The sequence below is a fragment of the Lemur catta genome, chromosome 14, assembly GCF_020740605.2.
Source record: "Lemur catta isolate mLemCat1 chromosome 14, mLemCat1.pri, whole genome shotgun sequence".
NCBI lineage: Eukaryota > Metazoa > Chordata > Mammalia > Primates > Lemuridae > Lemur > Lemur catta.
Window position 1 is genome coordinate 49,955,585 of NC_059141.1, and position 27,959 is coordinate 49,983,543.

General features: G+C 36.1%; 1 protein-coding gene across 2 annotated transcripts in view; it reads left to right on the forward strand.

Annotated features, from left to right (window-relative positions):
- Window positions 1-27,959, forward strand: part of MICU1 (mitochondrial calcium uptake 1) — a 238,307-nt gene that overhangs the window by 78,332 nt on the left and 132,016 nt on the right. For both annotated transcript variants that reach the window (XM_045569191.1, XM_045569192.1), the window contains exon 5: window positions 13,842-13,885. In XM_045569191.1, the coding sequence (XP_045425147.1) occupies window positions 13,842-13,885 (44 nt within the window). The remainder of the gene's footprint in view (window positions 1-13,841; window positions 13,886-27,959) is intronic.

Below are 27,959 nucleotides of genomic sequence, written 5' to 3' on the forward strand. Positions count from 1 at the left end.
TTAAGTCCAATGTTTCTTTGTTGTTTTTTGCTTAGATGATCTGTCTGATGTTGAGAGTGGGAAAGTGTTGAATATTATTGCATTGGAGTCTGTGTCTCTCTTTAGATCTAGTAATAATATTTCCTTTATGAATCTGGTTGCTTTGGTGTTGGGTACATATATGTTTAGAATTGTTATATCCTCTTGCTGGATTGATACCTTTATCATTATATAGTGACCTTTTCTTTTAATTTTTCTATATCCTTATTTAATAACCTTCTGATAATGAGTTAATTTGATAGAAATTCAGATAAAATTTGTACTTTTAAAGCCAAGAGATAAACCAAAATGAAATCAACGATTTGGATTCTGAATAATAAGAAACCACAGGCCTGGCCTCCTGAAGCTAGTCATTCCCCTCTATGGTCCTCCCTCTGGGGTTTGCCATTTAGAATCACCCAGTCCTCCCTGCAGAGCTTCCCTCTCCTGGATTCCAGCCGAGGCTCATTTGCTCTTGAGAGTTCCTCCATCTGGCTGCATCACAAAGCTGCTGCAGGAAAGGGAGGCCTCTTTCTTTCTATTTTTGATTTAAAGTCTGTTTTATCCAAGTATAGCTACTCCTGCTCCCTTTTCATTTGTTTTCATGGAGTATCTTTCTATTTACTTTTAGTCTACCTGTGTCTTTCAGTTAAAATGTTTTTCTTGTAGGCAGCATATAATCGAATCATGTTTTTTTAAAATCCAGTTAGTCTATATCTTTTTGTTGAATTTAATCCATTTATGTTCAAGATTATTATTGATATGTGAGGTTTTTTTCCTGTCATATTGTTAATTGTTTTCTGGTTGTTTTGTATATTCTTTGTTTCTTTTCGTCTTACTTGTCATTGTGGTTTGATAATTTTCTGTAGTGGTGCCATTTGAGACCTTTCTCTTCATTTGTGTTTGCTTTATCAGTGTGTTTTATACTTTGATGTGTTTTCATGATGGTAAATGTCATCCTTTTGATTCCAGGTTTAGGACTCCTGTAACCATTTCTTGTAGGGCTGGTGTAGGGGTGATGAATGCCCTAGCTTTTGCTTGTTGGAGACTTTATTTATCCTTCATTTATGAAGGACAGTTATGCTAGATATAGTATCCTTGGCTGGCAGGGTTGTTTTTTCTTCCAGCCCGTTGAATATATCATCCCATTTTCTCCTGGCATGCAAGGTTTCTGGTAAGAAATCTGTTGTTAGTCTGATGGGAGTGCCTTTATAGATGAGTAGATGCTTTTCTCTTATTGTTTTTAGAAATCTCTCTTTATCTTTGACTTTAGACAGTTTGGCTAAAATGTGCCATGGAGAAGACCTTTTTTAGAGTCTTCTGTATCTGGATGTCTAAATCTCTTGCTAGATGTAGGAAGTTTTCGTTTATTTTGTTAAATAGATTTTCTAACTCTTTTGTTCTCTCTTCACTTTCTGTGACCCCAATAATTTGAATTTTGGGTGACTTTATGGTGTCTCATATGTCACAAAGGCTTTGCTCATTTTTTAAAAGTCTTTTTTCTTTATTTTTGTCTCATGGGGTTATTTCAAAAGGTCTGTCTTCAATGTCTAAGTATCTTTCTTCTGTTGGATCTATTGTTGAAGCTTTCAAATATATATTTGATTTCATTCAGTGACTTCTTCAGTTTCAGAATTTCTGTTTGAATCATTTTTATGATGGCTCTTTGGTAAATTTCTCATTCATATCCTGAATTGTTTTTCTGATTTCTTTGTATTATTTGTTAGAATTTTCTTGTATCTCACTGAGCATCTTTAGTATCAATGTTTTGAATTCTTTTTCCAGGATCTGTTGTTAGAGAATTATTGTTTTCTTTGGAGGGATCATACTTCATTTCTTCTTCATGTTTCCTGTGTCCTTGCATTGATATCTGCACATTTGATGTAACAGTCACTTCTTCCAGTTTTTTGAATTTGTTTTCGTAAAGAAAAACTTTTTCCTGAAGATGCATGTATGGTGGTGGTACAGTAGGGTACTTTGGCTTTGATTCTGTGTGTGTGCATTAGTGTAATCTCTGTATGATTTCTTTAGCTTTAAGTAGTGTTACCTGTGATTTAATCTGTGGCTTAGGGTGTAGTTATTAGTAGAGGCGGGGGTAAAGTTTTGCCGGGGACTAGGATGCCAAGTAGTCCAGTCTTAGGGCCTCAGTTTTGGCAATGATTGGCTGAGCATACCTTTCCATGGGCCCCAGGGTGGTATATGTGATGGTACTGGTGTCTGCAAATCCAGGTAGACTGATTCTTGAGCCTCCAGGTGCCATACATGGATGCCAGTAGTGGCAGCCATGGGCTGTGTGGGTGGGTGTGTTCTCAGGTTCCGGAGCTCCCAGTATGATGTGGGTAGTGGCAGTGGGGGGATGACCCTCTTGATCCTGAGCAATGCATGCTGGTGTTGGTGGTACCTGTGATGGATTGGGCAGGCAAGCCTTCAGGCCTGCAGGTGGCACATATAGGTAGGTGCCAGTTGTGGTGGTAGGGGCAGAGTGGGTAGGCCCCCAGGAGAAGTGTTCAGGTGCAAATGGTGGTAGACCGAGCTGGGCATGCCACTGGCCCCCTGACTGTGTGTTCTAGCATGGAGTGGGGTTGATGCCAAGCTGGGAAGGCTTGTCCTCAGGCTTGTCAATGGTGTATACAGGTGCTAGCCATGCTAGACTTGGGCAGGGTGATCCCCAGGCCACCAGTGGAATACTCGGGGCGGGGTGGCAGCAGTGGCCACAATGCTGCCCTGCCACTGGGGAGGAGGGTGCTGCCTTCAGTGGCAGCAGCCTGGGCCATTGAATGGGGAACACGTACGCCACTCACACCTCAGTCTTGGTGGTGCTAGACCATGTTTCACTTGTGTTTGAGCACCAGTGGTGGCAGCCCACACTTCTCTTGTGCCTTAGCCCTGGCACTGCTGGGCCTAGGACAGTGCACAGTCTTTTGGAGGTAGAACTCTAAAATGGCACGTGCTGTGGGTGCTTAGGTCTCAAGGAGTGTGTGGGACCTAGCATGAGCTCTCTCCCTGGAGTGGTACCATTGAAGTGTGATTATCCACTATTTTGGTTCTTAGGGGAAGAGGCAAGTATAAAATACCTCTAGTCAGCCATCTTGAAGCCATTCCTGAATCCTGCTAATATTTTTGTGCTCTGAAATTTGCATAGCCTGATATTTATGTAGCCACTACATCTTTATTTTGACTAGTTTTTTTTTATGTCTTTTTCTATCCTGTTACTTTTTTTAGCACCTGGGCTAGAGTGCTGTGACATCAGCCTAGCTCACAGCAACCTCAAACTCCTGGGCTCAAACAATTCTCCTGACTCAGCCTCCCGGGTAGCTGGGACTACAGGCGTATGCCACCATGCCCAGCTAACTTTTTCTATATATTTTTAGTTGTCTGGTTAATTTCTTTCTATTTTTCAGTAGAGACGGGGTCTCGCTCTTGCTCAGGCTGGTCTCGAACTCCTGACCTTGAGCGATCCTCCCGCCTTGGCCTCCCAGAGTGCTAGAATTACAGGTGTGAGCCACCATGCCTGACCTATCCTGTTACTTTTAATCTACCTATATCATTATATTTAAAACAGGAGTCTTGTGGGTAACATATAATTGGATATTGTTTTTTATTTAAAAAGTCTATACCTTTTAATTAATGCATTTAATTAATGATTTATATATAATGTAATTATTGTTATTTGGATTTAAGTTTACCATTTTTGTTTTCCCTCCCTTTTTCCCCCACTTTCCTGCCTCCTTTTTAGATTATTTGAATATTTTTTAGTATTAATGTATTTCATTTTAATTGATCTTTTGGATTTTAACCACATTTCTTTGTATATCTTTATTTAAGTAATTGCTGTAGGGATTATAATATATGTACTTAACTTTTCACAATCTGTTGAAAATTTATATTTCACCACTTTAGGTGAAATATAAGTATCTTACCACCATATAGGTCCCTCCTCACTTTATGTTAGTGTCATATGTATTATATGTATATACATTGGAAACTCCACTGGGAATTATTTTGATTTTTTTAATTTCAACTGTTATATATAACAAATTTAAAAGGACAAAGTACTATTTATATTCAGATACTAACTATTTCTGTTGGCCTTCTTTTATTCCTTAAGTTCCAAGTTTCCCTCTGGTGTCATATCCTTCCCCTGTGAAAAATAGAATATCTTTTGGAGCAGGTCTTATGGTGATGAATTCTCTAAGTTTTCCTTCACGTTAGAATGTTTATATTTTGGCTTCATTCCTGAAGAATACTTTCACTTAGATAAAGAATTCTAAGTTGAACTTCTTTACTTTTTACACTTTAAACTGGTTGCTTCATAGATTTTTTCCTTTGTCTTTTGTTTTCACCAGTTTGATTTTTTTCTTTCTTTTTCTCCTTCTTTTTTTTAAGCTTGGCCTGTTGTTTTGGGTTTGCTAGACATCTCGATTCTATAATGAAATTACTGAGGCAAACAGCATTTAAGTGAGAAGAGATGGGATCCAAAGTAGAAATCCTAAGAAGTATGACTATTGGAGAGAAAAGTAGAAGAATCATCAAAGGAATCTAAGTAGAAAAGAATGTATAAGGATGACTATGAAGAAGTGTAAATATAGATGTGATCTTAGGGAAATTATTAAACATCTTTAAATCTTAATATTCTCATTTTAAAAATTGAGATAATAATAGTAACTAGTTTGTAGGGTTATCAAAATTAAGTGATATACAAAGCATCCATTACAAGCCTATAAAAATGCTTACAGTTTCAGCTGGGCACCCTTCTGAGAGCCTAGATTCCAGAGATCTACAAAGCTGCTGCCAATGTACTGCTTTGAGGAGGGAGAGGGGAGACTGGGAGCTCCTACGCACCCCTGAGAAGTTCCCTATTGCCCTGCTGCAGGCTACTCTGAGACCAAGACACGAGTGGTCTACACTCCACACAGCTTATTGTCCAGGTTGCTTGCATGGGAGGGGCCCCACCCTCTCTCATTACAGGCCCAAAGTGCCATTTTGAGAGTTTAATACTGGGTTGCACCCTGTCTTCAGCCCAAATTCAGGTTGACACAGCTGTAGCCACTGCCTTGCTGAAGAGGGACAGGGGAGACTGTGCTGTCCTTAAGCACGTTTAGGATGATATGCACCACCATGCTACAGGTGGCCATGGGGCTGCAGACTAGCCCACCCAGCCCACTGCAGCTACCAGCAACACCAGCACAGAAACTTTTGGTCCCAGTGGGTTTCTCCACCACTACTGCTGCTGCTATTACCCACATCACACCAGCTACCCAGGGGCCTGAGAACCTACCCGCATACCTGTCCCTCTCCTCCCACTATTAGCTTCTGAGCAAGCCATCTGGAAGCCCAAGAATTGGTCCTCCAGGCCTTACTAACACCAGTGCCAGCGTCAGCTGCTCTGGGGGCCTGAAAACAGGCACTGTCAGCCCACTGCTGCCACCACTGGGGCCTGAAAATTGACTCCGTTGGCTTCCAACCCCCCAACAAAACTTCATCACAGCCTCAACTAATAACTATCTCTAAGCCACTGAGGAAATCACAGATACCACAGACTCTGCATACTGCCAAAGAAATCATACAAAAATCTCACTACCTCAGGCACCCCAAATCCAAGCCAAAGTGTCCTACTTAACCAGCAACATATATACATCTTCAGGAAAAAATTCTGTCCTACAAAGGTAATTTCAAAAAATTGGAAGAAGTGACTGCTACACCAGATGTGCAGATATCAACAGAAGGAGATAGGAAACATGAAAAAGCAAGGAAGTATGATGCCACCAAAGGACCACAGCTATTGTCCTGAAAGAGATCCCAATAAGAAAATACTCCTCAAAATGCCAGATATATAATTCAAAGTATCAATTTTAAAGGAGCTCAATGAGATGTAAGAGAAATCTAAAAACCAATACAAAGAAATCAGAAAACCAATTCAGGATATGAATGAAAAATTTACCAAGATAATATCTTTAATAAAAACCAAGTAGAAATTCTGGAACTGGAAGATTCATTGATAAAAATACAAAATCCATTCAAAAGCTTCAGTAATAGACTAGACCTAGCAGAACACTCATACACTGCTGGTGGGAATGCAAACTAGTGCAACCCCTGTGGAAAGCAATATGGAGATACCTTAAACAGATTCAAGTAGACCTACCATTTGATCCAGCAATCCCATTATTGGGCATATACCCAGAAGAACAAAAGTCATTCTATAACAAAGACACCTGTACCCGAATGTTTATAGCAGCCCCATTCACAATCTCAAAGATGTGGAAACAACCCAAGTGCCCATCAATTCACGAATGGATTAGTAAACTGTGGTATATGTATACCATGGAGTACTACTCAGCTATAAGAAATAACGATGATACGACATCTCTTTGGTTCTCCTGGAGAGAGTTGGAACCCATTATATTAAGTGAAGTATCCAAAGAATGGAAAACCAAGCATCACATGTACTCACCAGAAAACTGGTTTCCCTGATCATCACCTAAATGCACATCGGGGAAGGATACCAATTGGATATCAGACTGAGATGGGGGGTGGGGGGAGGGGATGGGTGTATGCCTACATGATGAGTGCGTTGCACACCCTCTGGGGAATGGTCATGCTTGAAGGTGCTGACTCGGGGAGGTGGGGGGGTGGAGGGGATGGAGGTATGACTACATGGTGAGTGCCAGGCGCACTGTCTGGAGAATGGACATGCTTGAGGCTCTGACTCAGGGGGATGGGCGGGACATGGACAATGCATATAACCTGAACTTATGTACCCCCATGATGAGCTGAAAGAAAAAAAAAAGAAAAAAAAAAAAAAAGAATGAAAACAAAAGCTAACTCAGGTAAAAAAAAAAAAAAAAAGAAGAATCTCAGAACTTGAAGACTGGTCTTTTGAAATAATCCAGTCAGATAAAAATAAGGAAAAAAGAATGAACAAAGCTTTTGAGACATCTGGGATTACATAAAGTAACCAAACTCATGAATTATTGGTATTCCTGAGGAGGAAGAGAGATGAAAAGTTTAGAAAACCTACTTAAGGAAATAATTGATGAAAACTTCCCAAGTCAAGCGAGAGAGACATTTGATAGAGGAGGCCCAGGAATCCCCAGGCAAGTACATTGCAAATAGGAGTTCACCATGGCCTATTACATTCAGAATGTCTGAAGTCAAGGAAAGAATTTTAAAATTAGCAAGAGAAAAGCATCTAATCACTGATAAAGGAAACCTCATCAGATTTAACAGTGAACTCCTCAGCAGAAAACTTAGAAGGCCAGAAGAGAATAGGATGTCATTTTCAAAGTACTAAAAGAAAAAAAAGAAAACTTTGTCAGTCAAGAATTTTATATCCTGACCAAATTAGCTTCATAAATGAAGGAGATATAAAGACTTTCCCAGATAAGCAAATGCTGAGGGAATTTGTCACCAGTATACTGGACCTACAAGAAATGTTCAAAGGGGTCTTTAACATGGCACAGAAAGGTTGATATTCACCGTCATGAAACCACACGAAAATTATAAAACAGTCACACAAAGGAGGAAGAGAAAGGAATCAAATGGCAACATGACAGAATTTCATCAAACCACAAAGACAAAAAGAGAAAAAGGAAATGATGAATTTGTAAAATAACTAGAAAACAATTAGGAATATGATAGGAATAAAGCCTCAGATAGCAATAGTAACCTTGAATGTAAATGGGTTGAATGCTCCATTTGAAAGGTATAGATTGGCAGAATGGATTAAAAAAAAATGATCTGGCTGGGCACAGTGTCTCACACTTGTAATCCTAGCACTTTGGGAGGCCAAGGTTGGGAGGATTGCTTGAGGTCAGGAGTTCAAGACCAGCCTGACCAAGACCCTGTCTCTACAAAAAATAGAAAAATTAGCTGGGCATGGTAGCACACACCTATAGTCCCAGCTACTCGGGAGGCTGAGGCAGGAGGATCACTCGAGTCCAGGAGTCTGAGGCTGCAGCAAGCTATGATGATGTTACTGCACTCTAGCCCAGCAACAAAGTGAGAACCTGTCTCAAAAAAAAAAAAAAAAAAAAAGAAAGAAAGAAAGAGGTATGAAGGTCATTATATAAGGATAAAAGAGTCAATTCAACAAGAGGATGTAACAATCCTAAATATATATGCAGCCAACATTGGAACACCCTGATTTACATAGCAAATATTATTAGACCTAATGAAAGAGATAGACAGCAATACAATAATAGTGGAGGACTTCAACATTTCCCTGACAGCATTACACTGATCATTGAGACAGAAAAATCAACAAAAGAACATTGGATTTCAATTGGACTTTAGACCAAATGAACTTAACAGACATTTACAGAACACTCTACCCAACAACTACAGAATATACATTATTTTCATCCACACATGGTACATTCTCCAAGATAGACATGTTAGGCCACAAAACAAGTCTTAACAAATTTTAAATAATGGAAATTATATTAAGTATCTTCTCAGATGACAGTAGAATAAAGCTAGAAATCAATATGAAGAGGAGCTTCAGGAACTTTGCAAATATGTTCAGATTAAACATGCTCCTGTATGATCACTGGGTCAATGAAGAAATTAAGATGGAAATTTAAAAATTTTTTGAAATGAAAAAGTTAAAACACAGCACACCAAGAAAAATGAGATACAGCAAAGGTAGTGCTAAGAGGGAAGCTGACAGCATTAAATACGTATATCAAAAAAGTAGAAAGATCACAGTTTAACAACCTAATGTCCCACCTCAAGGACCTACAAAAACAAGAACAAACCAAATTCAGAGTTAGTGGAAGAAAAGAAATAGCAAAGATCAGAGTAGCATTAAATGTGATAAAGACCAAAAAAAAAAAAAAAAGAAAAGAAAATAATGCAAAGGATCAACAAAACAAAAAGTTGGTTCTGTATATCTGACAGAGGACTAATATCCAAAACTTTCAACTCAACAACACCAAAAAAAACCAAATAACCCCATGAAAATGTAGTCTAAGGATATAAAGAGACATTTTTCAAAAAATAGCCAACAACCATATGAAAAAATGTTCAACATCAGTAATCATCAGAGAAATGCAAATTAAAACCAAAGTGAGATATCATCTTACACCAATCGTAATGGCCATTATTAAAAAGACAAAAAATAACAAATGTTGGTGAGGCTGTGGAGAAAAGGATATGGAAAAACTCTTTTTTTTTTTTTTTTTTTTGAGACAGAGTCTCACTTTGTTGCCCGGGCTAGAGTGAGTGCCGTGGCATCAGCCTAGCTCACAGCAACCTCAGACTCCTGGGCTTAAGCGATCCTACTGCCTCAGCCTCCCGAGTAGCTGGGACTACAGGCATGAGCCACCATGCCCGGCTAATTTTTTTGTATATATATTTTTAGTTGGCCAGATAATTTCTTTCTATTTTTAGTAGAGACGGGGTCTCACTCTTGCTCAGGCTGGTCTCGAACTCCTGACCTCGAGCGATCCACCCGCCTCGGCCTCCCAGAGCTAGGATTACAGGCGTGAGCCACCGCGCCCGGCCTGGAAAAACTCTTATACACTTGTGGTGGGAATGTAAATTAGTGTAACTTCTACAGAACACAGTATAGAGATTTTGCCAAAGAATTAAAAATAGAACTACCATATGATCCAGCAATCTCACTACTGGGTATCTACCCAAAGGAAAAGAAATCAATATACAAAAAAGATACCTGCACTCATATGTTTATCACAGCACTATTCATAATACCAAAGATATGTAATTAATCTGAGTCCATCAATGGAGGATTGGATAAAGAAAATATGGTGTATATATACACAATGGAATACTATTTAGTCATAAAAAAGAATGAAATCATATCTTTTGCAGCAACATAGATGGAACTGAAGGCCATTATATTAAGTGAAACAGCTCAGACAGAGAAAGATAAATACTGCATGTTCTCACTTGTAAGTAGGAGATAAATAATGTATACACATGGAAGTGGAGTGGAGTGAAAGACAAGGGAAGGATGGGAAGACAAGTGGAAGGGTGGGAAGAAGGTGGATGATGGGAGGTTGCTTGGTGGGTACAGTGTATGTTGCTCCTGTGATTGATGTACTGAAGCCCCTGACTTCACCACAATGTAATATATCAACATAGCAAAAGTGCACTTGTACCCCATGAATATTTACAAATAAAAAATAAATGTAAAAAAGAATAAATAAATAAAATTTAAAATAAAAATAAAACCAAAAAATGCTCAATAAGTAGTATGACTTATTACAGTGATTAAGAGAAGATAAATTCAAGTGACTATAATCTCATATCTGATAAAATAGAACTATACTTTCTTTTGCTAGCTTATATTAGCTTGCATTGCTGAAAATATAATCATTTCAATAAATTGTTAAGATAAATTCAAATGTTAAACAAAAAATGACTCTCTAAATTTTTGAGCAATAGCTAGGATTTCTTAACTAAAATTATTCAGTTTCCATTTTCCTAAACTCTAATTTTAAGATCTTGAAATTATGTATTTGACTCAGTTGCTCTTTTGTCTTTTGACAAAATGAGTTTTACAAAGTCAGTTGCTATTGTCTTTAAAACAAGTCTCCTTTTACATGTTCACTCTGAGGCTTAAAATGAGACTATTCTTTCGGTATTTACATACTTTTACATTATTTCTGGTGTGGACTCAAGAAAAGAGGCAACTGCCATAATTAAAAGATTGTTAGACTTAAAATCAGAGAACAGTCATTTAACCCTTCTGAGCCTCAGCTTTCTCATTCATAAAAAGAAGATAGTATTTATATCACACGATGTACATTTTTCCCCCACACTATGTGCATTAATAACTGAAAGTTCTTTGAAGAAAAGTTTAAGAATAATAAGAATCACTTTAGGGATATCAGTATTGCTAGCATCCAGTGTTTCTAAGCTCGGACCACAGAGTTGGGGTAGAGAAATGAAAGGGAAACCATTTCATATGAAAGTCATCTGAGTATCATTTTCAAACTACACATGCTATTTTTTCTCTTTTCATTCTCCATGTTCTCCCTACCCTCAATAATTGGGCCTATTAGAATCTCTAGAGGAGTAGTGAGTAAGGATAGCTAGAATTACTTCATTCATCCACATTTCCCACACTCCACTTCCAACCATTTTAAGAACTGATCTAACCCACCCTTCTACTTTAGTTGGCAGGTAGAGAAATAAAAATATAACAAGGTGAAAATAATCATCTTTCAAATAGAAATTATGAAATTGGTCTACTTCATGTCAGTATTTGCTTATAAATAACAGGAATTCTTAGTAAGTGCCAGGCTGTCCTTACATGTCCTCTCACTTTTTTGCAAATGCATTCAGTAAACTATTTTTCAAACTGTAATGAAGAGCATAAAATGAAAAATATAAATCTGTTCCATCTTCTCCATCCCTCCAGTTCATGTCACAGAGTCAACCACTTTTAAAACTTTAAGTTTTAGTTCTTCTGGATATTACCCCGATATGTTAAAATCTGTGCCATCTAATACAGTAGTTTCATGTGCCTATTAAGCACTTGAAATGTGGCAAGTTTGAATTGAGATGTACTGTAATTATAAAATATATTCCAGATTATCAAAACTTAGCATCATTTTAAGCAGTTATTAAGATATTAATATGTTTTACATTTTTGTACTATCTTGGATATTCTCAGTTAAATATAATATTAAAATTAATCTCACTTTTTACCTTTTTTAAATTTTATTTTTTAATTGATAAAAATTTTGCATATTTATGGGGTACATAGTGATGTTTTGATACATATAATATATAGTGATCAGAGTAATTAGCATATCTATCATTTCAAACATTTATTATTGTCTTTGTGCTGGGAACATTTACTATTCTCCTTCTAGCTATTTGAAACTATTTAATATGTTATTGTTAACTGTAGTCATCCTACAGTGCTACCGAACACTAGAACTTATTCCTCCTATCTAGCTGTTATTTTGTATCCTATCCCTCCCTTTCCCTACTGCTTCCCAGCCTCTAGTGTCCTCTGTTCTGCTTTTTACTTTCATGAGATCAACTTTTTTTAGCTTCCACATATGAGTGAAAACATGCAGTGTTTAATTTTCTGTTTTGTTTTATTTCATTTAATGTAATATTCTCCAGTTCCATCTGTGTTACCACCAATGACAAGATTTCATATTTTTTCTTTTTACCTTTCTAAAGGTGGTTGTTTGAAAATTTTAAATTACACATGTGACTCTGATTTGTTACATTATTTTTCTGTTGGACAGTGCTGCTCCAGTTAGTATGCACATATCTCCCTTGGTTGATGTACCAAGTTTTACTTACTAGACATTTGATTCAAGTCTGATTCTCATTCCTTCTTAAGGAACCAGAAGGTTTTTCTCTGGAAACTTTTAGGAATTTCTTATCCTTGATATTCTGAAATGTCATAAGCATACACTGAAGTATAGGTGGGTTTTGCTCATCTTTCTTAGAATACTTGGTAAGTTCTTCAGTTCTTTCTTTAGTTCTGAGAAAGTTTTTGCTAATATTTTTTGGATTATTTCCTCCCTATTTCTGAATGAGAAAATGTCCTGTAGGATAATAAACCTCTTGGGTTGAATGTAGTCTGGGAGGGGTTACCTTATCCTCATCTTTTGACAGTATATTAAAAAATAGGGAGAGATAGGAAATTAAAGTTTAATTATCTAGAACTCTTTCTTGTTCTCTGCTCTTTCATAGGTTTCTAGAAACCTATGCTGCCTTTACAACTGATATTTTCTTGAATATCTGTGAGGTTTCAAATTAGAGTTATTTTTTAAAAATTTCCTTCTATTTCCAGAATTATCTGTTCCCTTTACAGGCAAATGAGGCTCAATTTGTTTAGGGCTGGCTTCTAGAAGATATAGCACATTTCAGATAAGGAGAATGTGTAACCAAATGTATAGAAGTAGAAATACAAAAAGCTTCTTCAGGGAGCCATGATAATCTGATTATTGTAGTACTGTGGGCATTATGAGATAATGGCCTGAAGTAGCACAAGTACAGTGAGAACTGAAAGAAAGGAACTAATATGCAAGAAAGTAAGTATAATTAGAAACTGATTTCTCCACTCTCAAATCTCCCACACCACTCTCTTATTGAACTAATTGTATGCTCCCTTGTAATGTTAATTATTATATCCATGTCTTTCAAAGTAAACTATGACTCTTCAAGACGAGAACTGTATCTTATTCATTCATTCTTTTGTAGATATTCATTGATCAAGCACTGTTCCAAGTGCTAGAGATAAAGCAGTGTGCAAAGACAAAAAATCCCTGCCGTCAAGTCCACTGAATATATTTACTTATATCTTTCACACTGCTCAGAATTCAAAGCTAGGTATTCCCAAGTAAATATTACTGAACCCAACTTTAAAAGGTAATATTAAGATGATCTATTTGTGTCCTTTAGGTGTGTTGCAATAGTTCTTTTGGTATTGTACTCTTTTAATTTGATACAAAAAATTAATATTATACATTCAGATTAAACTAATGTCCCCCACCTTAATTAGAGGTAATATAGCACCCTGTGTAATGAAAAGAATACCACCCTGGGAGGAGTCCAAAGTTCTAGTTGAAAGCTCTGCTGTTGAGTAGGTTTGCATGTGCAACTTTTACCCTGTTTACCTTCTCAGAGCCTTACTTTTCTTATATGTAAGATAAATGGGTTGGTATCTTGAAAGTGGGGCAAAATATTCATCCTGTGGCCTTTGAATAAAAGTGGCTAAACCATCTAGTACATTTAATTGAATGATTAAAAACAAAGCTTAGAGCTGTCATTTTATATATTTTACTTGAGTTATGATCAGTTGCTAAATATTTTTTTCTTCTCTTTTATAGACTTGGGTCTAGATCAATACATAATAAAACGTTTTGACGGAAAGGTAAGTAAACTATGACATTTATGTATATATCCTGTTTACTAAGATTTTATTAAGAAGATTTTTAAGTTCCTTTAGAATTATGTGTGAGAGATCCCTGAATACCTGTCTATCTTATTAAAAGAGCATGCTTAGGTTAGGAGGTCTGTGCCATCAAATGCTTCTACAGAAAGAATCAAGCTGAAGGTTGTATGTTTTTCCATATAGGGTAACTTTCATAGATTGCCTGCTATATATATTAAGGGCTAATTCAGTGTTTATTGATTTTTGAATGTTAACTCAATAGTCATCATAAAGGCCAATCAGCCCCCCAGTATTACATTTGCATTTCTTACAGAACACTTATCTGATACAACTTCCCTCAAACTTTCTGATAGTATATAGCAATGATCCTAACAAGGAAATTACAAAAGTCTTTATTGTGCTTTTGTAATAATTATGAAGAATATTCCAAATTTGCATATGTTTGCATTATACTTATTTTCAATTCTTTATGCTTGAATAAATCATTCTTAGGTATAGAAAGCAGAAAGCAGTCAGTTAAACATGTCTTTCCCTTTCAGGCTAATTTCTCCGAAAAGAAAAAGAAAATATTACACAGGGTCAGAAAGAAAAGTCAATGGTCAATTTTAAAGAGAAGGAAGAAAGTACATCAGAAAGAAGAAAGAGCCAGGCGTGGCTCTATATACCATAAAGAAAAGGAAATCAGAAGGAAAATCATGGAGTGGCTGGAAAAGGCAGGATCACAAAAGAGGGTCTAGATGGGAAGAGGTCAGGGTTATGGAAACTGATTTTGCAGGAATTGGCATATCATTACATAAAACTCCATACCCTGGTAAGGTGAAGAGATAAGGGTTGAACTGTTTGTCACAAGTGAAAAGAATGAGTAGCTGCCTTAAATTTGAGAGAACCCAGCTAAGCCTACCTGCCTAAAAATTACCTCTCCCATTCAGGTGGCACAGTGCTTAAGATGCCTCCATTTGTGAGTATCCTCTTTTTAAAGTCACATATTCTAAAAGAAAGAATGATTAAAAAGAAAGGGCATTGAACTAGATGTTAGGATACGTAGGTTCAAAGTCCTGACTCTGCTCTGGGACAGCCACATCTCTCTGATCCTTGGTATCTCTGCTTTATCTATAGTAAAGCACTCTATCCAGTGTAAGGAGTTACTGCAGATATTGATGTCAGGATCTAATTCCAGAATCTCTGACAGGCCAGGTCCCTGTTTTACCTTTGTGTCACTCACAGTCCAGCATAGGCCTGGCAAGCAATAAATGTTTGATGACTGGCAAAAAATCAACTACAGTAGTCAATCACATATTTCTTGGTAGAGGTGTGACTCATTAAGTCAATAACATCTTATAGCAAATTCAATTTAACAAATAACCTTTTTGGTCACTGAACGAATCCAGAGTAGCATGAGAATTCACTTCTCTCCTGTTTTTTTTTTTGTATATGTGTGTTTGTGTGTGTGTGTGTGTGTGTGTGTGTGTGTGTGTATGTAAACCTGAAAACATCTAAAGAAATTGAATATGTGCAAGTTGAACAGCAGATTTACATGTTACAAGAGGAATTTCCATTCCTAGAGATTTCTTAAATATAAAATCCCTAATGATAACAACTCATGTTTCTTATGTGGTTTTTAATTTTTTCCTGTTGTGCTTCAGTAACCACTTGATCCACTTGATGCTAAAAATTAGCAGCTTTTGGCATGACAGATGAGTTTCATCTTTGTTTCAATTGCATTAAATTTATGAGGTCTATATTTCTTATCATTATATTTTTCTGGTTTCCACTTATTTTTATAAAATAGCATGAGTAAGATATAATAAAACATTAAAGTATTGAGTACCTACCTTGCTATGGAGACAAAAATGGCAGTTGTTTATTTGTACACTGAAGCATAGATTCTGAAATTGGAGTAGGAAAGGCAAGATTTAGGAATATCAGTGTATAATATTTGAAAGTATGACTTGTATAAAAGTCAGGCATGTGAAAGTTGACTTAACGGTATCAGGGGAATAGGGTTTCCAAAAGGAAAGAGGCATTAGAGACTCACATAAGGAGGTGTAGAATTGAGCCAGTGACCTTGAGCCAGCAAGCTCATCCCCTAGCAATGAGTGAACAATCCAGATTTCCCTTTCGTTCACTTTATGATTCAACATTTCAGGAAATCTTTGACATCTGCTAGAATTTTCTCATTTTAGTCACAGATTTTCCCATCTTCCTTCTTTCCTGTCGGAAGTTCTTTAAATTACTTTTAAAACATTTGCTCAGTTTGGGTATGAAAAACACAACCTATGGATTGCTGAACTTCTTTATGTGTAGTACAGTAGGATGAAAAGAGTGTGGACTTTGGATATAGACAATCATGTATTCAAATATCATATAGTTGATGGGTAACCTTGGGCAAGAGACCAGTTAACCTCTCAGAGTGTCAGTTACCTTCTCAATAAAATCAGAAAGTATCTGGCCTTGCAAACTGTAGCTATTTCACGTGACTTTGAGCCCTTTACTCCATTTAGAAAGGAGTTATATGCTATCATATGTGTTATCTTCTTTCTTGGTCTGTGTGAAATGCTACAGAATAGCATACCTCTGCGTAATTGTTCTCTCCATGGTTCTTTCCTTCCCAGTTCAGTCAGCTATAAAAATCGCCATGTGCTATCTCAGTAATGAGCAATTGGCCCAGGTTAAATAGCTAGACCTCTGGTCTGATTTCTCATGTCTGAGCTGTCCTGTGTTCACAGTGATTCATCTCACTCCTGTACTGTAAAATCCTTTGGGCCTCTGTCATGTCAATTCCACCTATAGGCTTGTAAATTGCTAATAGCATCTGTTTTTCAGTCCAGAACTTTTATAATGTTATTAAATACTAAGCTTGGTTTGAATAGGATGGTAAGTTTAGGTCAAATTTTATTTCACAGCCAATGAAGTTTATTTATTGAAAAATGTTAAAAGTATTTGGTATTTGAAGATATTTTGGAGTGGTACCCAGCTAAATTGGCTCACCTAAACTGCTTTAAATGTCATCCTCCACGATGACTGGTTTATTACCAGTGTGGATAGCACTTTAGGTAGTGCAACGTAATTTTGGAGAAGCCCTTTTTCTAAGCAGTCATTTGATACTCTTCTCTAAAGTAGTTAACTGATTCTCTGAACTCATCCAGATTTGGTTGTCTATATGTTAATATGGGTGCCAAAGCAACTAATTTGCCGTGCAGCTAAAAAAAAAATTATATCCGTGAAACGATAATGAAACACTGTTGTTTTGTTTTATTGTGTTTAGCAGATTAGATCTATGTATTCCTTATTTCCTATTTTCAGGTGTTCAGTGATGTTATTATAGGTTTTAATTCATCCTTTGTATGTTATGTTTTGTAATATGTATATTTGATTTGGAAATTTTTGTTCATATAATCAGTGTCAATTTTTTTTCTTTTTCTCATCTTCTGATCAGGATTTCTGGCAGGTACTGACTCAGCAGCATGTGCTTTAAATTAATTAATGCTCCAAAATCCATAGTAATGCTTCAAAAACAAAGGTTCAGTGCATGCTCATGTCCTTCCCCTGCTCTCTTCAGAATGATTCAGTTCCTGTCACTTTAAATTAACATACGTTATCTTTTATATGACAATACAAACACTGCACAAGTCCTTGAGAATATAGTACCCAGCATAATATAAAAAGTAATTTTAACATTAGGTGTTACAAATGGTCAAGAAACTTTGTTTTAGTCACTATATTATATTAAATAGAAGAGATACTTAATTGGGTCATTTAAATAATCTTATTTGGGATGTTATGTTCCTACTTGAACTGAAACAGGAATGATGAGACAACAGTAACTTCAGGTTAAAAATTAGTAGCTTTTTTTCTTTCAAAATTTCTGACATAAAAAATACAGATAAGTGGTTGCTTAGTTGCATTTTGCTTAATAACATGCATTAAGGGAAAACAAATAGAATATTTAGAAAGACTTCATTATTTTGCTTTTCTGAGCTAATCAATGACTTTAACTTGGAAAAGCCAGCAAACACATGGAGAAAACCATGAGAAGAATATATCATTGTAGGCTAGCAAAGGAGATTTTCAAGGACATTCCTAAGAGTACTTTTTAAATCGATCTTTGAAGGCTTGGACTCTTTAATTGTATTTTATAAATTATTAAAATTTATTCATTTTTAAAAAGAAATTACTCTTGCATTTTTGATGGTTGGCAGTCTTAAAATGTAAATTACACTGAATTATATATACCTTTTCTTTAAAATAATTAATGAAAATCACAGGGTGCCGTTTATTTTTATAGTATATTTTTTCTATGCTTTTTTTTTTTTTTTCTGAGACAGAGTCTTACTCTGTTGCCTGGCTAGAGTGAGTGCCGTGGCGTCAGCCTAGCTCACAGCAACCTCAAACTCCTGGGCTTAAGCGATCCTACTGCCTCAGCCTCCCAAGTAGCTGGGACTACAGGCATGCACCACCATGCCTGGCTAATTTTTTCTATATATATTTTTAGTTGTCCAGATAATTTCTTTCTATTTTTAGTAGAGACGGGGTCTCGCTCAGGCTGGTCTCGAACTCCTGACCTCGAGCGATCCACCCGCCTCGGCCTCCCAGAGGGCTAGGATTACAGGCGTGAGCCACCGCGCCTGGCCTTGTGCTTTTTTTTTTTTTAAGTTGGTATTTTTTAGTAGTCCAAGGCCAGGTGCAGTGGTTCAAGCCTGTAATCCCAGCACTTCAGGAGGCCAAGGTAGAAGGATCGCTTGAGACAAGTAGTTCAAGACCAGCCTGGGCAATATAGTGAGATCCCCCTCCCTACCATCTATACAAAAAGTTAAAAAATTAGCTGGGCTTGGTGTTATGTGCCTGTTGTCCCAGCTACTTGGAAGCTTGAGGTGGGAGGATCACATGAGCCCAGGAGTTCCAGCTTGCAGTGAACTGTGATCTTGCCACTGCACTCCAGCCTGGGCAACAGAGCAAGACCCCATCTCTTAGAAAATAATTGTCCCTTACACCCCCAAGCCAGATACTCTATTATTGGTGCAATGGATTATCTTCCTGAATACCTTTGCCTTTAACTGTGTTCTAAAACAAACCAACAAATACTTTAAAAATTATGTCAAGATAATTTATAGATGATCTCTTTATCAATGTTTCTAATCCTGGGGATTCTGTTTTAGAATAGCTATGGCACAAACATCATACAGAGCACTAAGGAAAGTAAATCAGATGAAATGCTAACACCTGTAATTGAGGTGTGCCACTTTCAGTTCTCTAATTATGGTAGGACAGTTTGTAGCAGGCAGCGAAAACTCTTTCTCTCCTATAATAATTGTATGGCTTAAAGCTTGCAGACTTAAAATGGCTTGCCTTGGATAAGTGCCCTTACTAGAGAGGTAGGAGTAGAGAAGAGAGGTAGGAATTGGTAAATGCTTGGAAATCTCTCAAATCTGCGGCGTTGAGTAGTCAACAACATTGGGTGACAAAAGAATACCAGTTTTCTTTAAACTTTCACTATTGAATGTCCATGGTTGATCAAGGATTCAAAATCAAGTTTTACTGTATTCTTAAGGATATCTTGTGAATAAACTTTTTATATTAAAAAATAAACTTTTTTTCTTAGAATAGGTAGTGGCAGAATTGTTTATCTATGTTGAGTTCTGTAAATATCATTCATTTTGGTGACACTAGTATGAATCTTTTAAGCTTCCAAAGCTCCATAAACAGTTACTTTGCAGAAGAGATCTCTCTTGCTTGCTTCCTTGTGGGGCTCTGTCCTTTGCATGCTAAGTTCCCACTGCCCATGGAAAGGCCAGAATCATTTTGTTTTCCTGGTAGCATAAAGTGCTGTTCTTCAGATGCATCTTATTAATGGTACCAAATACTCATTATATTGCTGTGAGGAGTATCCAGAATGTCTCTTTCCAGTCTGAGTTGCACCACTACTAAAGTCTGTTAATTTGACCCATGTGTTTGATTATTCAAGTTGAGAAAATAAACAATGTGCAATCATTAAGTACTCCAAAGAAGAGCATAGTTTACTTGGTTGTCCCAAATATTCAGACTTGTATTAAGACATCTTTGAATATATTTTTATTTTAGATTATGTCATGCTTGAATTTGGGATCATTAAACCCATTTGATTTATCATTGTTGATTTGAAAGCATAAACATGACTAACCATTACATTTCTAATGCCTTCATGTTTAGCTTTTTCATCATAAAACCAGATTTGAAATTCACTTTGGTATAATAGGACTTTCTTTAATTCTAGACTAACTTCCTTTTTCCTATTATTTTAGTTAAAACACTCTAGTATGTTTTAAGGTCACACAAATAAAGTTTTATAAACGCTACACTAAACAAGTTATGTCTCACTCTGTTCTGGTAAAACAGATTCTGTACTTAGCCTAAACATCTACTGATGATCTTTGGTTGTAGAGAATATGTAAAGGTGCTTCTTTGCATATTTGTTTTTGGCATAACTCATTTTTTAAAAATTCTAAATTTGAATAAAAAGCTTTTCCAATTATAGATTAATCTAATATTTATTAATTAAAAAGTATATAAAGAACAGGCCAGGCACGGTGGCTCATGCTTGTAATCCTAGCACTCTGTGAGGCTGAGGCAGGTGGATTGTTTGAGCTCAGGAGTTCAAGACCAGCCTGAGCAAGAGTGAAACCCCGTCTCTACTACAAATAGAAAGAAATTAGCTGGACAACTAAAAATATATATAGAAACAGTTAGCCGGGCACGGTGGCGCATGCCTGTAGTCCCAGCTACTCGGGAGGCTGAGGCAGGAGGATTGCTTGAGCCCGGGAGTTTAAGGTTGCTGTGAGCGAGGCTGAGGCCACGGCACTCTAGCCGGGGCAACAGAGGGAGACTCTGTCTCAAAAAAAAAAAAAAAAAGTATATAAAGAACATTAAATTCCTAAAGTGATGCATATTTTGAAAATGATTAAGATATGCATTTGAATTAATGGATGCATTGAAAAAATGTGCACCTACATCATTGCCTCAAACTTTCCCCTTCAACTTCAAGTTAACTTAGCTGATACAAGCCCCCAAGGTTAATATTTTACAGTAGTGAACTATGTTTTGCTTCAGAAATATTGAGTCCTTATTAACATTTTCGGAAATTATGAACAATACAGATACTAGGTGTGTTCCTATGTAATTGATACAATATAGCATACGATGATTCATGACATGGGCTCTGGAGTCAGACCATGGCCTATCCTGCCACTTAATATAGAATTATCACCTCAGGCTGCTTATTTAACTTCTCTAAACCTGAGTGTTCTTGTCTGTAAAGTACAGATAATATCGCCTACCTCATAGAGTTGCAGTGAGGACTTACAGAGATAATGCAAGTATAAAGTGCCAAGTACAATACTTGGCATAGAATATGCAAAGTATAATTTTTAAATTCTTAGTATGTTTTTAATTGTCAGTGGTTTTCAAGGGGTACCTATAAATGTTTGTTTTCAAAATTGATTTTAAAATTCTTCATCTAAAGTTGTGGTCCCCAACCTCTGGGCTACAGACCTGTGTTGGTCCTTGGCCTGTTAGGAACTGGGCCACACAGCAGGAGGTGAGTGGCAGGTGAGCAAGCAAAGCTAAGCTTCATCTGTATTTACAGCCACTCCCTATTGTTTGCATCACCTCATAAGCTCCGCCTCCTGTCAGATCAGCAGTGGCATTACATTCTCATAAGAACGTGACCCCTACTATAAACTGTACATGCAAGGGATCTAGGTTGCATTCAGTATGAGAAGTTAATGTGTGATAATCTGAGGTGGAGTTGAGGCTAACACTGGGGAGCGGCTGCAAATACAGATTATCATTAGCAGAGAGGTTTCCACAATAAATGTAATGTGCTTGAATCATCCCGAAACCATACATCCCCTATCCCCCGACCCCCTGGGGAAAAATTGTCTTCCAAAAACCAGTCCCTGGTGCCGAAAAGGTTAGGGATGGCTGATCTAAAGGGTTTCCTGGGAAGTGATAGTTACTGAGAACAGTGTAAATCAAACGTGTGAACAGTGATCCTCAGAGTGAAACTCTTATTTTTGTTCTTATGATACATTTTTTTCTTGTAATAACTTTTTTCCAAATGGTAGAACATGAAACTACTATATTATTTTTCAAAATTTGTACTTGAGATTGTTTTTGCATTAAGTAACAGAGAAGCATTTTATAACTCATGTGACTAAAACCAAGACTGCTGCTGAACTCAGGAGTGTTCTTTTTAGCACTGATCTATTTCAGTAGCCAAAGTTCAAAATTAAATTCTTAGATGTAGGTAGCAGATAATCAATAATGATAAAACATAGATTCCCCCACTCAGAGCTGCTTTAAGCAAGTGTGCAGATATAATGTGGTAGAAAATAGTAGAGTTGAAGATTTTCTCCTTCTAGAGTTTTGATAATACCTCATCAGATACTGAGATTAAAATAAATCATTTCAATAAACTTGTATCATTTCCTTGAAGTTACTGCTGTTCCAGTATACTTTCGTGAATTTTTATTATTGCTTTAATCAAATCATCTTCCACTTTTTTTTAAAAGCATCTTCATTTGTACCATTTTCTCTGAAGCAGTCTAGTGAATGAAATAGGAAAACACTTGCATTCTAGGTATTTGGAATTGTTCTCAGAGCTAAGGTGGTTAAATTGGGACTGAAAAGAGAATTGCTTTCTGGCAGAGTGAAGTTTACAGTATCTTAAGCATTCACCTTCCACAGTTTGTTGCACAGTAATTTATTTTATTTATTTATTTATTTTGCCTCAAATACCTTTGAAAAGCTTGGAAGAAAATCTGAGTTAGAAGAAGGGGAAATCATAAGCCACTCTAAATTAGAAACATCTCAGTTTAATTTTTATCTGTCATATCCTCAAATTCTACCTTTCTGCAAGTTCAGGTCTTGGGTGGGGGAAAAAGAATAATATATTTTAGCTGTGCAACATTTTCTGTTTGGTTGGGAGTAGTGTGATTGTTTAAGATTGTATTTTACTAAGGCTTTGGCATCTGTCTATGCATCAACTAGATAATGAAGTGTGAGCATTAATTGCATGGAAAATTGCTGAAGTTCCTCTTTCTGTCTAATGGTCCCCTACCCTCCACCTTGACTCCAACTCTAGGTAGAAATACTATTTGTCATTTGGAAATGATATGCCAAAACTGTATTTTCCAGAAGAAGTATACTATCATTAATTTGTTTTTGACATACAACCTCAAATATTACTCAAGGGATTTAGATAGACTTTGAAATATATTTCAGAAATATAAAGAAGTGTTAATATTAAAATAATCCAAATATTTCAGCCTCATGAAGGATTGCATCTTAATTTAAATAGTAAAGCTGTGTTCCTTATGAGACTTTCTGTATACCAGAGATGTTTTGAGGTTCTAGATGATATGTAAGCATTTATTTTGCAGACATAGTCCATCAACTTCTATTAGATAGAAAAAGTTCATTTTGAACTTTAGAACTTGAAAAATAGATGTTAACTGGAAGAAATAATGAAAATAAATAAATAGATAAGATTTTTCTCTTTGACTTCATCTAGTTGAGTCTCAGAAGGCAAAATTATTGACCCTACTTTGATCAATCCTGTTAACAAGTGAGTTTTCACTGAGCACACTGAATACTAATGAGTTTGAATCATGACTGGAAATCCCAGTCCCAGGGCCCCTCATGGCCCCTACAACTTTAGTCATATATTTTATAAGTTTATGTGATTGGTCAGAAAGCAGAATGTGGGTGCTTCAGCACAAAACCATCGGGTAAAACAATTCACACTTTAGACTCACTGTGAAATATGGTAATTACACATGTATAGGGTATGCATTGCTATATAATAAGTTTACTCTTAAGTGTTTCTGCTTATCTAAAAAATAAAAAAATTCAGGGTATGGTACACTTAAGATCAATACCCGAACCATTATTACAATATTTATTTTCCTTTCCTTGAGGTCAGTAACTTAAATCCGTTAGTAATATTATGTCCGTAACTATGGTTTAAAATTTGAAATGAATAAGATCTAAGACTAGGTCATATAAGGGAATAGTACAACAGTTAGATTTTGTTCATTTAAATCAGTGAGCACATTGCTCTGAAATATTTTTGCATAATTTTGTTCTCTAAAAAGATAACATTTGTCAGTAAATTGAATAGAAATGCTATTCTGATAATTTGACCTACATTCTGCTTTCACACCCTTAATTTCAGAGATTCAAGTGATTGGAATAGAGTTTGATGTGTGACTTCTAAGCTGTATAAAATAACAACGCTCTGTAAGGTATCTGCAATTGCAGTTTCTTTTAAAAATACCTAGTTCTGATTGGGTGCAGTGGCACACACCTGTAATCCCAGCACTTTGGGAGGCAAGGCCAGAAGTTTATTTGAGGCCAAGAGTTTGAGACCAGCCTGGCCAACATAGCAAGACCCTGCCTCTACAAAAAAATTAGCTGGGTGTGATGGTATATACTCCCAGCTACTTAGGAGGCTGAGGCAGGAGGATGGCTTGAGCCATCACCCAGGAGTTTGAGGTTGCAGTGAACTATGATTGCACCACTGCACTCTAGCTGGGTGACAGAGCAAGGCCCTATTTCAAAAAAATACATGAGTAAATAAACTAGTTCTGGCCAGACTGCAGCCTGGGTGACAGATTGAGACCCCATCTCTTAAAAAAAAATACCTACCTAGTTCTGTTTAAATAATTTTCAGCATGTATACTGAAATAGTGCTAGAATCTTACCTCTGGAACTTTAAGAAGAAATAAGTTTTCATAGATCTTTACCAAATATTTTTTTACTGAACATATATTACCTAAGCTTACATTGTATGCTCTTAAAATAAAATTGAAATGTATTCTATTTCTATTCAGTTTTATGTACAAAAGTTTACAGTGCCTATTGCATTTATATAATATAATACTTATATTACATATAACTTATATAACTGATAAATTTACATTTATATTGAATTTATTGCTTAATTGAATTAAATACAAATCCTTTTGTTATATTTTCTTAGTCAGAATTACATATCAATATAAATGTTCATTAATAACAGAAAGTATAAATAACCACCTCAGGGCAGTGAAAGAAAATGAACATTATTACCAGTCTCGTAAAGGAAGATTATATCTTCCTTGGAATATGCCTCCATATCACCCCTGAAGTGTATAAATGCTGTTTGATTAGGGGAAAAAATGACTTAAAATTTGGTCAAAGATTAAACATAATTCAAAAGATTAAGTGAGGGAAAATTTTATTTGACATACTTAATTTGCAAAATTGAACATTACTAAGACTTGTGCAGTAAGAAAAAGTAACCAAAAACCTCTGTGCTGTCTTTCCTTCAATTTTTTTAAAAAAATTATTATGGGTACATAATAGTTGTATATCTTTATAGGCTACATGTGATGTTTTGATACAGGCACACAATGAGAATTAATCAAATCAGGGTAATTGGGGTATCCATCACTTCTGGCACTTAACATTTGTGTTAGGAACATTCCAATTCCACTCTTTTAGTTATTTTTAAGTATACCATATAACGTATTGATTATAGTAAGTTTTTTGTGCTGTCAAATATTGTTCATTCTATCTAACTATATTTTTGAACACATTAAATGACCCCATTTTATCCCCTAGCCCCCACTACCCTTCCCAGCCTCTGGTAACCATCATTCTACTCTCGGTCTCCATGAGGTCAATTGTTTTTAATATTTAACTCCCACATATGAATGAGAACATGTGAGATTTTTCTTTCTGTGCTTGGCTTATTTCCCTTAACATAATGTTCGCTAGTTCCATCCATGTTGTTGCAAATGGAAGGATTCCCTTCTTTTGTGGCTATATAATATTCCATTGTGTTGTATGTACCACAATTTCTTTATCCATTCATCCACTAATAAAAACTTAGGTTGATTCCAAATCTTGACTATTGAGAATAGTGAAACAATAAACATGGAAGTGCAGATCTCTTTTCAGTATACTGAATTCCCCTTCTTTGGACATATACCCAGCAGTGGGATTGCTGGGTCATATGGTAGTTCTATTTTCAATTTTTTGAGGAACCTCCATACGGTTCTCCATAGTGGTTGCACTAATTTACATTCCCACTGACAGTGTACGAGGGTTCCCCTTTTTCCACATCCTCGCCAGCATTTGTTATTGCCTGTCTTTTTGATAAAAGCCATTTCAACCAGGGTGAGATGATATCTCAGTATAGTTTTGATTTGCATTTCTCTGATGACTAATGATGTTGAGCATTTTTACATATACCTGTTGGTATTTGTACGTCTTCTTTTGAGAAATGTCTTTTCAGACCCTTTGCCCATTTTTTAATCAGATTATTTGATTTTTTTTCCTAGTGAGTTGTTGTAGCTTCTTATATATTCTAGTTTAATCCGTTGTCAGATAGGTAATTTGCAAATATTTTCTCCCATTCTGTGGGTTGTCTCTTTACTTTGTTGATTGTTTCCTTTGCTGTGTAGAAGCTTTTTAGCTTGATATGATCCCATTTGTCTTATTTTGCTTTGGTTGCCTGTGCCTTGGGGGTAATACTCAAGACGTCCTTGCCCAAACCAATGTCCTGAAATGTTTCCCCAATGTTTTCTTTTAGTAATTTTATAGTTTCAGGTCCTAGACTTAAGTGTTTAATCCATTTTGATTTGGTTTTTGTATATGGTGAGAGATAGAGGTCTAGTTTTATTCTTCTGCATAGGGATATCCAGTTTTCACAGCATCATTTATTGAAGAAACTTTCCTTTCCCCACTGTATGTTCTTGGCACTTTTGTCAAGATAAGTTCACTACAGATGTGTGGATTTATTTCTGTGTTCTCTATTCTGTTCCATTGGTCTATCTGTTTGTTTTTATGCCAGTACCATCCTGTTTTAATTACTACAACTCTGTAGTATAATTTGAAATCAGGTAATGTGATTCCTCTAGTTTTTTTCCTTTTACTCAGGATGGCTTTGGCTATTCTGGATCTTTTCTGGTTCCTTATAAATTTTAGGATTATTTTTTCTATTTTTGTGAAGAATGTCATGGGTATTTTGATGGGGATTGCATTGAATCTATAGATTGTTTTGGGTAGTATGGATACTTTAACAATATTGATTCTTCCAGTCCATGATCATGGAATATCTTCCCATTTTTTTGTGTCCTCTTCAGTTTCTTTCATCAGTGTTTTATAGTTTTCGTTATAGAGATCTTTCACCTCTTTGGCTAAGTTTATTCCTAGGTATTTAATTTTATTTGTAGCTATTGTAAATGGGATTACTTTCTTGGTTTCTTTTTCAGAATGTTTACCATTGACATATACAGATGCTACTGATTTTTGTATGTTGATTTTATATCCTGCAAATTTACTGAATTTGTTTATGAGTTTTAATAATTTTCTCATGGCATCTTTAGGTTTCTTGTATCAAGATCATATCATGTACAAACAAGGATAATTTGATTTCTTCCTTTCCAGTTTGGATGCACTTTATTTCTTTCTTGTATCTGGTTGCTCTAGCTAGAACTTCCAGTACTGTATTGAATAGCAGTGGTGAAAGAAAAGCATCCCTGTCTTGTTCGAGACCTTAGAGGAAAAGCTTTCAGTTTTTTCCCCTTCAGTATGATACTAACTCTGGATCTGTCATGTGGTTTTTATTGCGTTAAGGTAAGTTTCTTCTATACGCAGCTTTTTGAGAGTTTTTGTCATGAAAGGATGTTGAATTTTATGGCATGCTTTTCATCATCAATTGAAATAATCATATGGTTTTTGTCCTTTGTTCTGTTAATATGATTTATTACATTGATTTGTACATGTTGAACCATCCTTGCATCTCTGGGATGAATCCTACATGATCACTGTGAGTAATCTTTTTAATGTGTTGTTGAATTCAGTTTTAGTATTTTGTGGAGGATTTTTGCATCTATGTTCATCAGAGACATTGGTTTTCTTTCTTTGTTGTTTCTTGGCTGGTTCGAGTATCAGGGTGATCAGGCCTTAAAGAGTAAATGTGAGAGTATTCCCTCCTTCTTGATTTTTTGGAATAGTTTAGGTATGATTG